General features: G+C 43.7%; 1 protein-coding gene across 1 annotated transcript; it reads left to right on the top strand.

Annotated features, from left to right (window-relative positions):
* The first annotated feature begins 5,838 nt into the window (after positions 1–5,838).
* On the top strand, positions 5,839–11,383 carry LOC129826600 (ubiquitin-conjugating enzyme E2 L3-like). The gene is made up of 4 exons (XM_055887504.1): positions 5,839–5,947; positions 7,501–7,596; positions 7,798–7,984; positions 9,403–11,383. The coding sequence occupies exons 1-4, from the start codon at positions 5,921–5,923 to the stop codon at positions 9,555–9,557; spliced, it is 465 nt and encodes a 154-aa protein (XP_055743479.1). The 5' UTR covers positions 5,839–5,920; the 3' UTR covers positions 9,558–11,383.
* Positions 11,384–11,965: the final 582 nt, after the last annotated feature.

Genomic DNA, 11,965 nt, shown 5'->3' with positions numbered 1-11,965 from the left:
TACTCGTCACATTTTGAATGCTTAGCAGGACAGGAAATGGTCCAATTCACACACTTATCAAAAGAACATCCCTGGTCATCCCTACCAACTGATCTGGCAGATTCACTAAACACAAATGCTTTGTTTTTAAATTATGTCTGAGTGTTGGAGTGTGCCCCTGGCAGACAGGTGCATCTGAAAGTATTAGGTACATCTGAAAGCTGTACATGGATGTGGTTTTCCAACAGCAAAGCTCAGTGCAACACAGCAGTGTTGGCATCGTTTATACACTTTTTTTGAGGGGTTATGTTGGTTATACTATTGTAATATCAATTGGTTAGAGAGAGCCTCATGCATTTGTCCACTGTAAATGGGCGGAGTAGATTATACTGAGCTGCGAGGCACCAGTCTATGACACGTGACGCGAAGGGGCAAAAACCGTTAGGGAGGAACGCCCTTCTCAAATCAAACAGTAATCTGCGCCGCTCGGTCATGTTGTCAACAAGGCAGCATGATGCATCGTTCTGAAAACATCTATTTTCCATAAAAAATGCATTTTTAGAATTTTCAAACTATTTTTCTTTGGGAAGGCAGACAACGCGTTTTTATAAAAAGCAATCACTTTTGCATGTGAAAACCCAGAATCGTACTAATTAGTCTACGTGCTTAATTACGTTGCTTTTGTTTTGAGCCGACTTCGCCATGGGCTTTGAACAGGGAATCTGGCTCACGCATGGGAGAAAACCCGGTTCCAAAACAAATACAATCAACTTTCATCTGGGCCAGATTAATCAAATGCCCTCACTTATACACGAATCCTGTAAAGTTAGTTCTTGTTTCAATTAGGTCTTTGGTCACATTCGCATGACTCAGACAAAAACACCATAATGATTGGTTGACAATCGAGCCTCCCACAACGCAGATCGATGGCTGCATGATGAATGAGGTTGGTGAAAAGCAACTGCAGATGACTACAGCAAAGATTGGGTACGTTCAAGTAGATACATTTGTCAAGTCGTTGGTCACAGCCTTTCAAAGTGTGTTGCATTGTGGGGCATTAAAATGATCTCACTTGCATCTATATGTCGACTGCGTGAACTTTACAAAAATCCTTTGATTAAAGGTCATGAAGTTTCAATTAAGTTTTTTCAGTTGCTCTTCACCAGCTTCAATTCAATTCAATTCAAGGGGCTTTATTGGCATGGGAAACATGTGTTAACATTGTCAAAGCAAGTGAGGTAGACAATACACAAAAGTGAAACAAACAAAACGAATTAACAGTAAACATTACACATACAGAAGTTTCAAAACAATAAAGACATTACAAGTGTCATATTAAATATATACAGTGTTGTAACAATGTACAAATGGTTAAAGCACACAAAAAAAAGCTTCATCCTGAAGCCATCACCTGCATAGTGGGAGGCTCAATTGTCAACCATCATAAGGGTGTTATTGTTTGATCCACGCTAAAGTGACAAAAAACTTGACTAAAAACAGAAAGCAACTTTGCCACGATTCATATGCGTACAGTGGATATGTACAAGTTAATGTGATATTTGAGGCTCACACATGATATATACACACACATGATTTCAGTTTGTAAATGCCTGATATGGGGTTGGAGACATGTTTATTTCGATATTAAATAAATAAATAAAATCCTTTCATAAACAATGTCAGTCACTGCCATGTTGCACTGACCTTGCTGTTGGAAATCCACATCAGTGTCCGCTTTTTGTCTGTAGCAGATGCACCTCCTCCCGACTTCACTCCTCGACGTTTGTCTGCAGTCTGTTGCTTTGGCCTTACCACTCAAACAAGCCCATTGACAAGATAGACATGTGACCTCTCTAACAATCGAAATACTCAAAGATGGAAGGCAAGCGGGAGGAGGTGAGATCAGCTGGGACCATTCTAGCCAATGAGAGGGTCGATACGCGTGTGAACAGCAGGCACAACTCCTATACAGCACATAATGTATTTTTTCTCAAAGTTTCCGGGATGTCACGTGTCCTATCAGTACACTCATAACGGTCTCTACCAAATCGGATGTTCTGGTTGTCAGGGGAAATGGAAAGCGAGCAATTTCTGCTTCTGGATTACATACAGAGATCTGTATATAATGACGAGATGCTCATGTTTCCAACCTAACAATGGGAGTCATTGTCCCAAAGGTGGGAAGGCAGGCAACAAGTTTAGGTCCAAAATAAACCCATAGAAACGCATTGGGTTTATTTTGGCGAGAGTAAAACCTCACTTTGCCTCTTCCTCTCTGCGTTAACAAGGCGACACTCCCATTTTAACTAAGGTTTAATATTTTCCCGGTATTTTCCAAATGTTCCATCCCTAGAATGAATCACTTTTTCATTCTAGGGATGGAAGGCTTCCTGCGTACAGGGGCTGGCATTAAAAGCCAAAGGCTTCCTGCGGTACAGGGGCTGGGATTAAAAGTAAAAATATTAAAAAATATATAAATATAGGACAAAACACACATCACGACAAGAGGGACAACACTACACAAAGAGAGACAACAACATAGCAAAACAGCAACACATAACAACACAGCATGGTAGCAACACAACATGACAACAGCATGGTAGCAACACAACATGACAACAGCATGGTTGCAACACAACATGGTACAAACATTATTGGGCACAGACAACAGCACAAAGGGCAAGAAGGTAGAGACAACAATACATCACGCAAAGTAGCCACAACTGTCAAATACCAGTAATCCGGTATTTCCCGACAAAACCGGAAGTGTCATTCAAAAGCGTTATAAAGTATTGTAATGACCCTGGGTTTATAAACTCGATATCGACTCTACCGCGAGTATGCTTTTATGGCACAGTCGATAGCGCGCCGGACCTCAGGCTAGAAGGTCGAGGGTTCGAGACCTGCTCCCTGCCTGTTTCATTACAGTATATAAATAGGCTTATGTCTGGATTTGATTAGAGCTTTGCTCGAAAATGCAAGCCTGGTGCTACCTGACCCTGATTGGACATATATTAATTACATTTTATGAGCCCAAACCCCGAAAAGACCAAATGATTGTGCTGTTATCCAATACATAAAATATAGGCTACTTCACATTACGCACGACAGAAAAACATAAAATCCCATAGATGTTGCTAGACTTCAGGAATGATCGTGGACTTCAGGAAACAGCAAAGGGAGCACATCGACCGGATAGCAGTGGAGAGGTAGGCAGCCGCCTCTCCACTGCTAGTGGTGGCTGTTCAACAATCTGATGTCCTTGAGATGGAAGCTGTTTTTCAATCTCTCTGTCCCAGCTTTGATGCACCTATACTGACCTCGCCTTCTGGATAATAGCGGGGTGAACAAGTAGTGGCTCGGGTGGTTATTGTCCTTGATGATCTTTTTTTGCCTTTCTGTGACACCGGGTGTTGTAGGTGTCCTGGAGGGCAGGTAGTTTGCCACCGGTGATGCGTTGTGCAGACCGCACCACCCTCTGGAGAGCCCTGCGGTTGTGGGCGGTGTAGTTGCAGTACCAGACGGTGATACAGCCCACAGCCCGACAGGATGCTCTCAATTGTGCACCTGTAAAAGTTAGGTGAGGGTTTTCGGTGACAAGCCACATTTGTTCAGCCTCCTGAGATTGAAGAGGCGCTGTTGCGCCTTCTTCACCACACTGTCTGTGTGAGTGGACCATTTCAGTTTTGTCGGTGATATGTACACCGAGGAACTTAAAACGTTCCACTTTCTCCACTTGATATCATTGGCCACTTAATAAATGGAACACTAGTCACTTTAATAATGCCACTTTAAGAATGTTTACATATCTCGCATTACTCATCTCATATGTGTATAATGTATACTGTATCCTTTACTATCTATTCTTTACTATCTATTGCATCTTAGCCGCGCTGTCACTGCTCATCCATATATTTTATACTTATATATTCTCATCCCATTCCTTTACTAGATTGTGTGTATTAGGATTTGTTGTGGAATTTGTTAGATATTAGGTTTAGATGTGGAATTGTTAGATAGTATCTGTTATATACTGCTGCACTGTCGGATCTAGAAGCAGAAGCATTTAGCGACACTCGCAATAACATCTGCTGACCATGTGTATGTGACCAATACATTTTGATTTGAGCTATATGCTCTATTGGGTAAATGAATTAATTGTTGACTGCGCTCCATACTGAGATGGGCTGTCTCTCCCCACCCTGAGCGTTGATGATTCATCATGCAGAGGCCGTAGAGAAGCCAGATTTAAACATCAAATATAATTAAACAGTTCCATTTCACGCAATGCTGTTCATATAAATGATTTATTATAATTTACTGGTTTCTCACAGACATTTATCATGGGAAAAGGGAGGGGTTTTGGGCGTAAATCTCTGTAACCGGGGTTCCCGCATTCAACCCTAATCTTAAACTCCTCTACATTTACTGGATTGGTTGAACAGTGCAGAAGAGGCCTGTTATTTTTCTTCTCTTCGAGACCAGTAGAGTCATTTTAGGCACATCTATCACTCCAGTGTTTAATTGCTATATTGTAGTTACTTCGCCACTACGGCCTATTTATTGCCTTACCTCCCTAATCTTACCTCATTTGCACACACACTGTATATAGATTTTTTTCTATTGTGTTATTGACTGTACGTGTGTTTAATCCATGTGTAACTCTGTGTTGTTGTTTGTGTCACACTGCTTTGCTTTATCTTGGCCAGGTCGCAGTTGTAAAGGAGAACTTGTTCTCAACTGGCCTACCTGGTTAAATACATGTGAAATAAAAAAATATATATATTTAAAAGATGTAGGGAATCTAGTTTCAGGCGTTTATTTTACGCCTGCTACGTTAGGTTACACTCGTAACAAGCATAACGAAATTTCTATTCGATTAAAACAAGCCATACCAAATTCGACACTCATGGACCTCCATTTCAAAAAATTCCTCGCTTTGTGAGCAAAACAAAATACGCTACCTTCTGGAAAAGACAGATTCTGGGCATTTTAGGCAATTCCTCTCGCTTCACCTCTTCTCTTTGAGTGCAGTCAAAACTTAGTGACATATGATCACGTTTTTTGTAAAGTTCAGGTAGTCGTCATGTAGGCGCAAGTCTGACAATTTTTATCCCCATAACGAAACACACTTTGGAAGGCGGCCCATTGCCTTTTTGGAACTGGTAACACTATTTTTACGCCACTTCGTTACCGAAGTGCATTTTGTAGCAGAATAGGAGAATTTACGCAGCAGTTTAGAATAATTAACGTAGCAGGTTAGGCGACTGAGGCTAAAGTTAGGAAAGGGGGTAGGATTAGCGAAAATGCTCTCCTAACCTGCTTTGAAAATCACGTTGTATCAAAGCGGAGTGAAAAGAGTGGGCTTGTTTGGTAAGGCTGAAGAAACCGACTGCAAACTGGAGGTGCATCTGCTACAGCAAAAAGTCGGATACTGATGTGGTTTTCCAGCAGTAATGCTCGGTGCAACATGGCAGTGTTGCCATTGTTTAGAAACGTTGTTTTTTGTATTGCCGAAATAAACATGTCTCCAGTTCCCAAATCAAACACTTAAATATAGGTGTGTACATTGCTATCAATTGGGCAGCAAGAGCCTGAAATATCACATTCATTTGTACATATCCAATTGAATCATGAATATCGGCAAATTTTCTTCCTGTCTCAGTCATGTATTTGGTCGCGTTTGTCAAACAATAACACTAATGATTGACAAATGCTTCCCACAATGTAGAGGATTACTGCAAATTGCAACGAGTGAGGAGCATGTCGACTGCAGTCGAAACTCCATGTCCTCTGATCACATGGCTGTTGTAAAGTTCATGTAAACGCAAGTCGGACAATTTGTATCCGCATAATGCATCCAGTGCGTCGCTTTTTGGAACTGCGAAAGCAAGCCGCCCTGTCACCGCAGTGTATTCTGGGTACCCACAGTAGATTCAAGATGGCGGCGAGCAGGAGACTGCACAAGGTAAATCTCATGATCGCACTATTTTCATATATATATCAACATTTAAGCCGAATGGTCTATCTAAGGGCTTAGTCATTATTCAGCCCAAAGCTGCGGTCATGATGGGTATTTGTCCCGTAACGTTGTGTGTTGAAATAATGTCCCGCTAAAAGCGAGAAGTCACTGTTTCGTTGACTAGATAGCTTTCGTTAGCTAGTTAGGTTAGCTAGCTCAAACTATGGGGTGTATTCATTACCTCTTACATCGGAAACAGTTTACCGTTTGAGAACGAAACGGAGAGGGACCTACCTCAGTCTATCCAATATAAACTCGTTTTCGTTGCAAAACGTTTTGTAACATACCGTCAGACGGAACGGTTTGTCACAGAATCAGCGTAATTAATACACTCCTGGTTTGGAAACACCGGCAAATTTAAGCCAAATTGAGGATCACAACAGGGAAACCAGTATGCAATGTTGCTCGCAAATACTTAGAACTGACACCAATCTCCGGCACGGAAGGAAAAATTGACACATCGAATTCTTATTGTCACAACCTTGCGATTGCTGAACAATTTTCATTATTGAACTAGGCTACTGTAGCTAGCTACGCCAACTGTCTGAGCGGTTTGTTTGATGGCTAGCTACTTTAGCTAGCTAGCTCCCCATATCGCCCAAATAGCGTTAGCTACCTAGCTAAACCAAGAAAGGGCGTTTCACTTACAATGTGAGTCAGGTGCCCAATCTCATTGTCCCAATGTTTAGAGGATTAGCAAGTCGCACAAAGGTTTTACTTAACGTTTCAAGTTAGCCCTGTTTATCAATGCGATTTAGCTATAGTCACGTTAACTGCTGTAACGTTAGCTAGCTATCTCGCTAGTCAGCTAATGTAGTAGTTAACGACTTTATAAACTATGTGCTTTCGTTTTAGAAACGAAACCGCAAGTGGTTAACTAGTAATAGCATTAACTAATAGCATTAACTATCACTGCACATATGGTTGTGGAAGTACATTTAGTCAAGTGTTATATTTGATAGTTATAGTTTGTCACAAACAGTAACGTTGGATAGCTAGCCATTTATGTAGGCCTATAGGCCTATACTACTAACGTTAGATAGTCAGCCAGATATGGCTCTTATCAACACGACGGCATTGTAGAACATTTACTCATGGTGCAGTTATCTCATGAGGTCATCATGAAGGTTTGCAGCAGTAAACGAAACCGAAACGTTTTCTAGACCTAACCAATAATAAACACTCCGCAAACTGAATTGTGTTGACAAAACATGAATTAGTAAGCTTTCTGGCTTTTAGGTTTGTTTACATCAACAAGACATGTCGATGCCATATTTGCTTCATTCACGGACATTGATGCCTCACAGGCAGATGGCTCTCTGTTTATGCATAATGACTTGAATGACATCTGACTTATTGTAGTGAATGCGGAGCCACAGTCATTGGAAGTTGTCCTAACCCCTTCCTAAGAGTAGGATTGTACATTACACTCATGTTCCTTTTCCTCATTGGAGGGGTCGCTTAACATGTCATAATGTAGTATGTCGCTCTCTTTTCAGGAACTTGAAGAGATTCGCAAGTCTGGAATGAAAAACTTCCGAAACATTCAAGTGGATGAATCCAACATACTGACCTGGCAAGGTCTCATTGTCCCTGTAAGTGTTTTTTTTATTCCTTATCATCGTCATGGTTTCACAATTCTCTCATGAAGGCTATTAAGGTCACAGAAGCCCTGTTGTAGTTATAGAACTATTACATGTATGGAATGTCGTTACAGAGTTACACGGGTTGCTCCTTGGGTATGGTCATTGTCGCACTAACTGTGGTTTATTTTCTACACATTACTTCTCTAATAGGACAACGCTCCTTATGACAAGGGAGCTTTCAGGATTGAATTAATCTTCCCCGCTGAGTACCCCTTCAAGCCCCCCAAGATCACGTTCAAGACGAAGATCTACCACCCCAACATCGACGAGAAGGGACAGGTGTGTCTGCCTGTCATCAGCGCAGAGAACTGGAAGCCAGCCACCAAAACGGACCAAGGTGGGTGAGCCTCAGTCTCCCCATACTCACCCTCTGGTGGGAGTGCGGTCAGCCCTCTGGTGGGAGCGCTGAAACATTAGCTTGGACTTTTACACACATGACAGTGCTGGATTTTCCTGAAAGTTGAGTTTCGCATACGTGTCAAGTCGGGACCCCTCTAACCACTAGGCTACCTGCCTCTAACCACTAGGCTACATGCCTCTAACCACTAGGCTACATGCCTCCCCCTCTAACCACTAGGCTACATGCCGCCCCCCTCTATCCACTAGGCTACATGCCGCCCCCCTCTAACCACTAGGCTACCTGCCTCCCCCCTCTAACCAATAGGCTACCTGCCGCCCCCCTCTAACCACTAGGCTACCTGCCTCCCCCCTCTAACCACTAGGCTACCTGCCTCCCCCCTCTAACCACTAGGCTACCTGCCTCCCCCCTCTAACCACTAGGCTACCTGCCTCTAACCACTAGGCTACATGCCTCCCCCCTCTAACCACTAGGCTACATGCCGCCCCCCTCTAACCACTAGGCTACATGCCGCCCCCCTCTAACCACTAGGCTACATGCCGCCCCCCTCTAACCACTAGGCTACATGCCGCCCCCCTCTAACCACTAGGCTACCCCCTCTAACCACTAGGCCACCCTCCTCTAACCACTAGGCTACCTGCCTCATCCGTAATACCCTGACACTGGAGCAACCTGCCTCCTCCGTAATACCCTGACACTGGAGCAACCTGCCTCCTCCGTAATACCCTGACACTGGAGCAACCTGCCTCCTCCGTAATACCCTGACACTGGAGCAACCTGCCTCCCCCGTAATACCCTGACACTGGAGCAACCTGCCTCCCCCGTAATACCTTGACACTGGAGCAACCTGCCTCCTCCGTAATACCCTGACACTGGAGCAACCTGCCTCCTCCGTAATACCCTGACACTGGAGCAACCTGCCTCCTCCGTAATACCCTGACACTGGAGCAACCTGCCTCCCCCGTAATACCCTGACACTGGAGCAACCTGCCTCCCCCGTAATACCCTGACACTGGAGCAACCTGCCTCCCCCGTAATACCCTGACACTGGAGCAACCTGCCTCCCCCGTAATACCCTGACACTGGAGCAACCTGCCTCCTCCGTAATACCCTGACACTGGAGCAACCTGCCTCCTCCGTAATACCCTGACACTGGAGCAACCTGCCTCCTCCGTAATACCCTGACACTGGAGCAACCTGCCTCCTCCGTAATACCCTGACACTGGAGCAACCTGCCTCCTCCGTAATACCCTGACACTGGAGCAACCTGCCTCCTCCGTAATACCCTGACACTGGAGCAGATGACAGGAAAAGAAAACTTGCACTAGTCATTTTAGGTTCTCAGTGTAGTAATTGATTTTGTAGTAATGCGTTTGTTTTCCCTGTCTATTCTGCAGTAATTCAGTCCCTGATTGCGTTGGTGAACGACCCCCAGCCAGAGCACCCCCTGAGGGCAGACTTAGCAGAAGAATACTCAAAGGACCGGAAAAAATTCTTTAAGAACGCAGAAGAGTTTACAAAGAAACATGGAGAAAAGAGACCAATGGACTGATCACCTGACCAGTGTGTAGCCCTTTCTCTCTCCCTTCCTCACCCCCACAACCAAATGTATGTCTTCTTTTCCCTTCTCTCTGTACCTTCCCCCACTCTCTCTTCCCCATCTCCCCACACATCCTCTCGTCCATTCTTTCCTCACACATACATGTCATCCTAGCAGCCCAGGAGCAGCCTCGCTCCGGCGCCTGGCTGCAGCCTCGCCCCAGCCTACCCTTTACGCAGGACCCTGGATCAGACAGGTTTCTCCTCCTGGTGAGAGTTGGAGGCCGTTACTAACTTTCTACTATTTTCTTAAATTAACATGAAAAAGACAGGAAAACATAAATGGTTAGAGTACTTCCATGTTAAAGATGGTGAACTAAGGAGGGGGGGAGTAGAAGGAAATGATTAAAAAAAAAATCCTGTGTTTTTAGTTTTGCTGTTTGTTTAAAAAGAGGAAGAACAAGAAATTACAGCTTGAGTACCGTATGCATCTTGTGGTAGCACTAATTTGTGGAAGGAGTTTTTTTCTGACAGAGAATGAAAAGTTGTGGTTCTGCTTTTCTTATTTTCTGTTTCCTGTTCTCTAGTCTCACCCTGGTCTGTCACACCCCAAAATGAAATGTTAGCTAGGCCCTGGAAGTATGTGCTGAAATGTTTTCCTTTTGACTTCTCTGCTTCTGTAGTTGCACTGTATTCTGTGGAACAAGCCCTCATCGTTGTCCATCCACTCAGTTTGGAGCCAGTCCACTGAGCAGACTGAAACAAAATGGCAACCGATTTAATAAGCCAATATTGTTATCAGTTACAAGTGTAATTGACTGGTTGATAATTGTCTCTGTTTTATTCTCCCCGTTGGTCCAAAATGACTTTTTAGGATTGGAAAACGGAAGAGTACTCATAAAATACTTCAGTTTCCATTATTTTCTGTTTTATGAGGATGCTCTTCTTTGCATTGGACATATTTTCTCCATTTGTATTCTGAGACCTCCTGAACCAAAAGCATTTATCTCCCTCTGTGTTTTATAAGGCGGCTGTATACCCCACCCACTGCAGTCTGCTCAAGACAAAGTGGGAAGTGAAAACAGTAGTTCTGACTCCTCACATTTAGCTGTATGTCTACTATCCAGTCTGTTGGCTGTAAGTCTACTCTCCAGTCAGCTCATCGTCGTCACTCCCACCCGTATTGTCAAACAGAACATACACATTTCAAAATCGGAACCCCACCGCCTTTCTCTCGACATAAATATAATCTTGTCACCGTGAACCAAATCTTATTTGTCATCACGAGAGACTAACACACGTATATATGTATATCTGAGTGGCCGATATAGCCACTGGAACAGAACAGCCCCCCCCCAAGGTCTTAGTGAAGGGTCAGACCTGATTGGGGCAACGCCAGGGGACTGAAGTTGAGTCCAAAATGACACTCTATTCCCTTTATAGGGTTCTGGCCAAATTGTAGGGCACTTATGTGCTGTGTTCATACACAGTGCGCTATATAGGGAATAGGGCTCTGGTCTAAAGTAGTGCACTATATAGGGCTCTGGTCTAAAGTAGTGCTCTATATAGGGTTCTGGTCTACAGTAGTACACTATATAGGGAATAGGGCTCTGGTCTATAGTAGTGCACTATATAGGGAATAGGGCTCTGGTCTATAGTAGTGCACTATATAGGGAATAGGGTGCCATTGTTTAACACAGACTTATTTTACCTCACAGTGACAGTGGTCCTATGTAACAGGTACCTTACACTGAGCTGGGAGAGGTCTGTCTGCCAGTAGGTTGTAACAGCTGTGTGATTCAGTCCAATGTTTCATAATAAAGATGGCTAACCATTTGGTCCCATTGTCTGGCTGCTGTGAGCTTGTCCCTGTGGCTGGGTGAAGGACTGCTGTGAGCTTGTCCCTGTGGCTGGGTGAATGACTGCTGTGAGCTTGTCCCTGAGGCTGGGTGAATAAATATGTTGGGAATGGGAACACTTTTTAAAATGTTAGTTTTAGAGGGACGGTGCAACATTTCTTGTTTAATAAAGTGTGTGTTTTAAATAATTTTCAACTGCAGTCCCTGGGTAAGATATATATATATATATATATACTGTAGACGTGAAGGGGAAAGGCAAGATTCAACAATAGGTAAGTTAATGTGTAGGGATTCAGCAGTTGTGAAGGCGGGACAAAGTCTGTGGTCAGAGTGACACCATAGAAAGGGATTCCACTATACATTAACGGAAATTTCCATAATAGGCTGGTCTGTATTTCAAATCCGGAAACAATGGACACAGCTGAAAGTTGTAGCCTACATGAAAATCAGTGGCTTGCCTGACAAGGCAAACTGGATGGGCTAGTGTTCAGACTTTTTAATTTGGCTTCTAGCGACAACCTGCCACTAGAGGGCACCATACTCGAGTCACATTTTATTTAAT

The sequence above is a fragment of the Salvelinus fontinalis genome, chromosome 28, assembly GCF_029448725.1.
Source record: "Salvelinus fontinalis isolate EN_2023a chromosome 28, ASM2944872v1, whole genome shotgun sequence".
Taxonomy (NCBI): Eukaryota; Metazoa; Chordata; class Actinopteri; order Salmoniformes; family Salmonidae; genus Salvelinus; species Salvelinus fontinalis.
Note: the sequence above shows the minus strand (reverse complement) of the source record. Positions and strands in the feature narration are given on the sequence as shown.

Excerpts from the sequence above, each read along its gene's own strand:
- LOC129826600 (XM_055887504.1), top strand. The coding sequence starts at position 5,921 with ATGGCGGCGAGCAGGAGACTGCACAAG. Across the intron at positions 7,597-7,797 it reads GGCAAGGTCTCATTGTCCCT|GACAACGCTCCTTATGACAA; the intron begins GTAAGTGTTTTT and ends CTTCTCTAATAG. Across the intron at positions 7,985-9,402 it reads AGCCACCAAAACGGACCAAG|TAATTCAGTCCCTGATTGCG; the intron begins GTGGGTGAGCCT and ends TCTATTCTGCAG.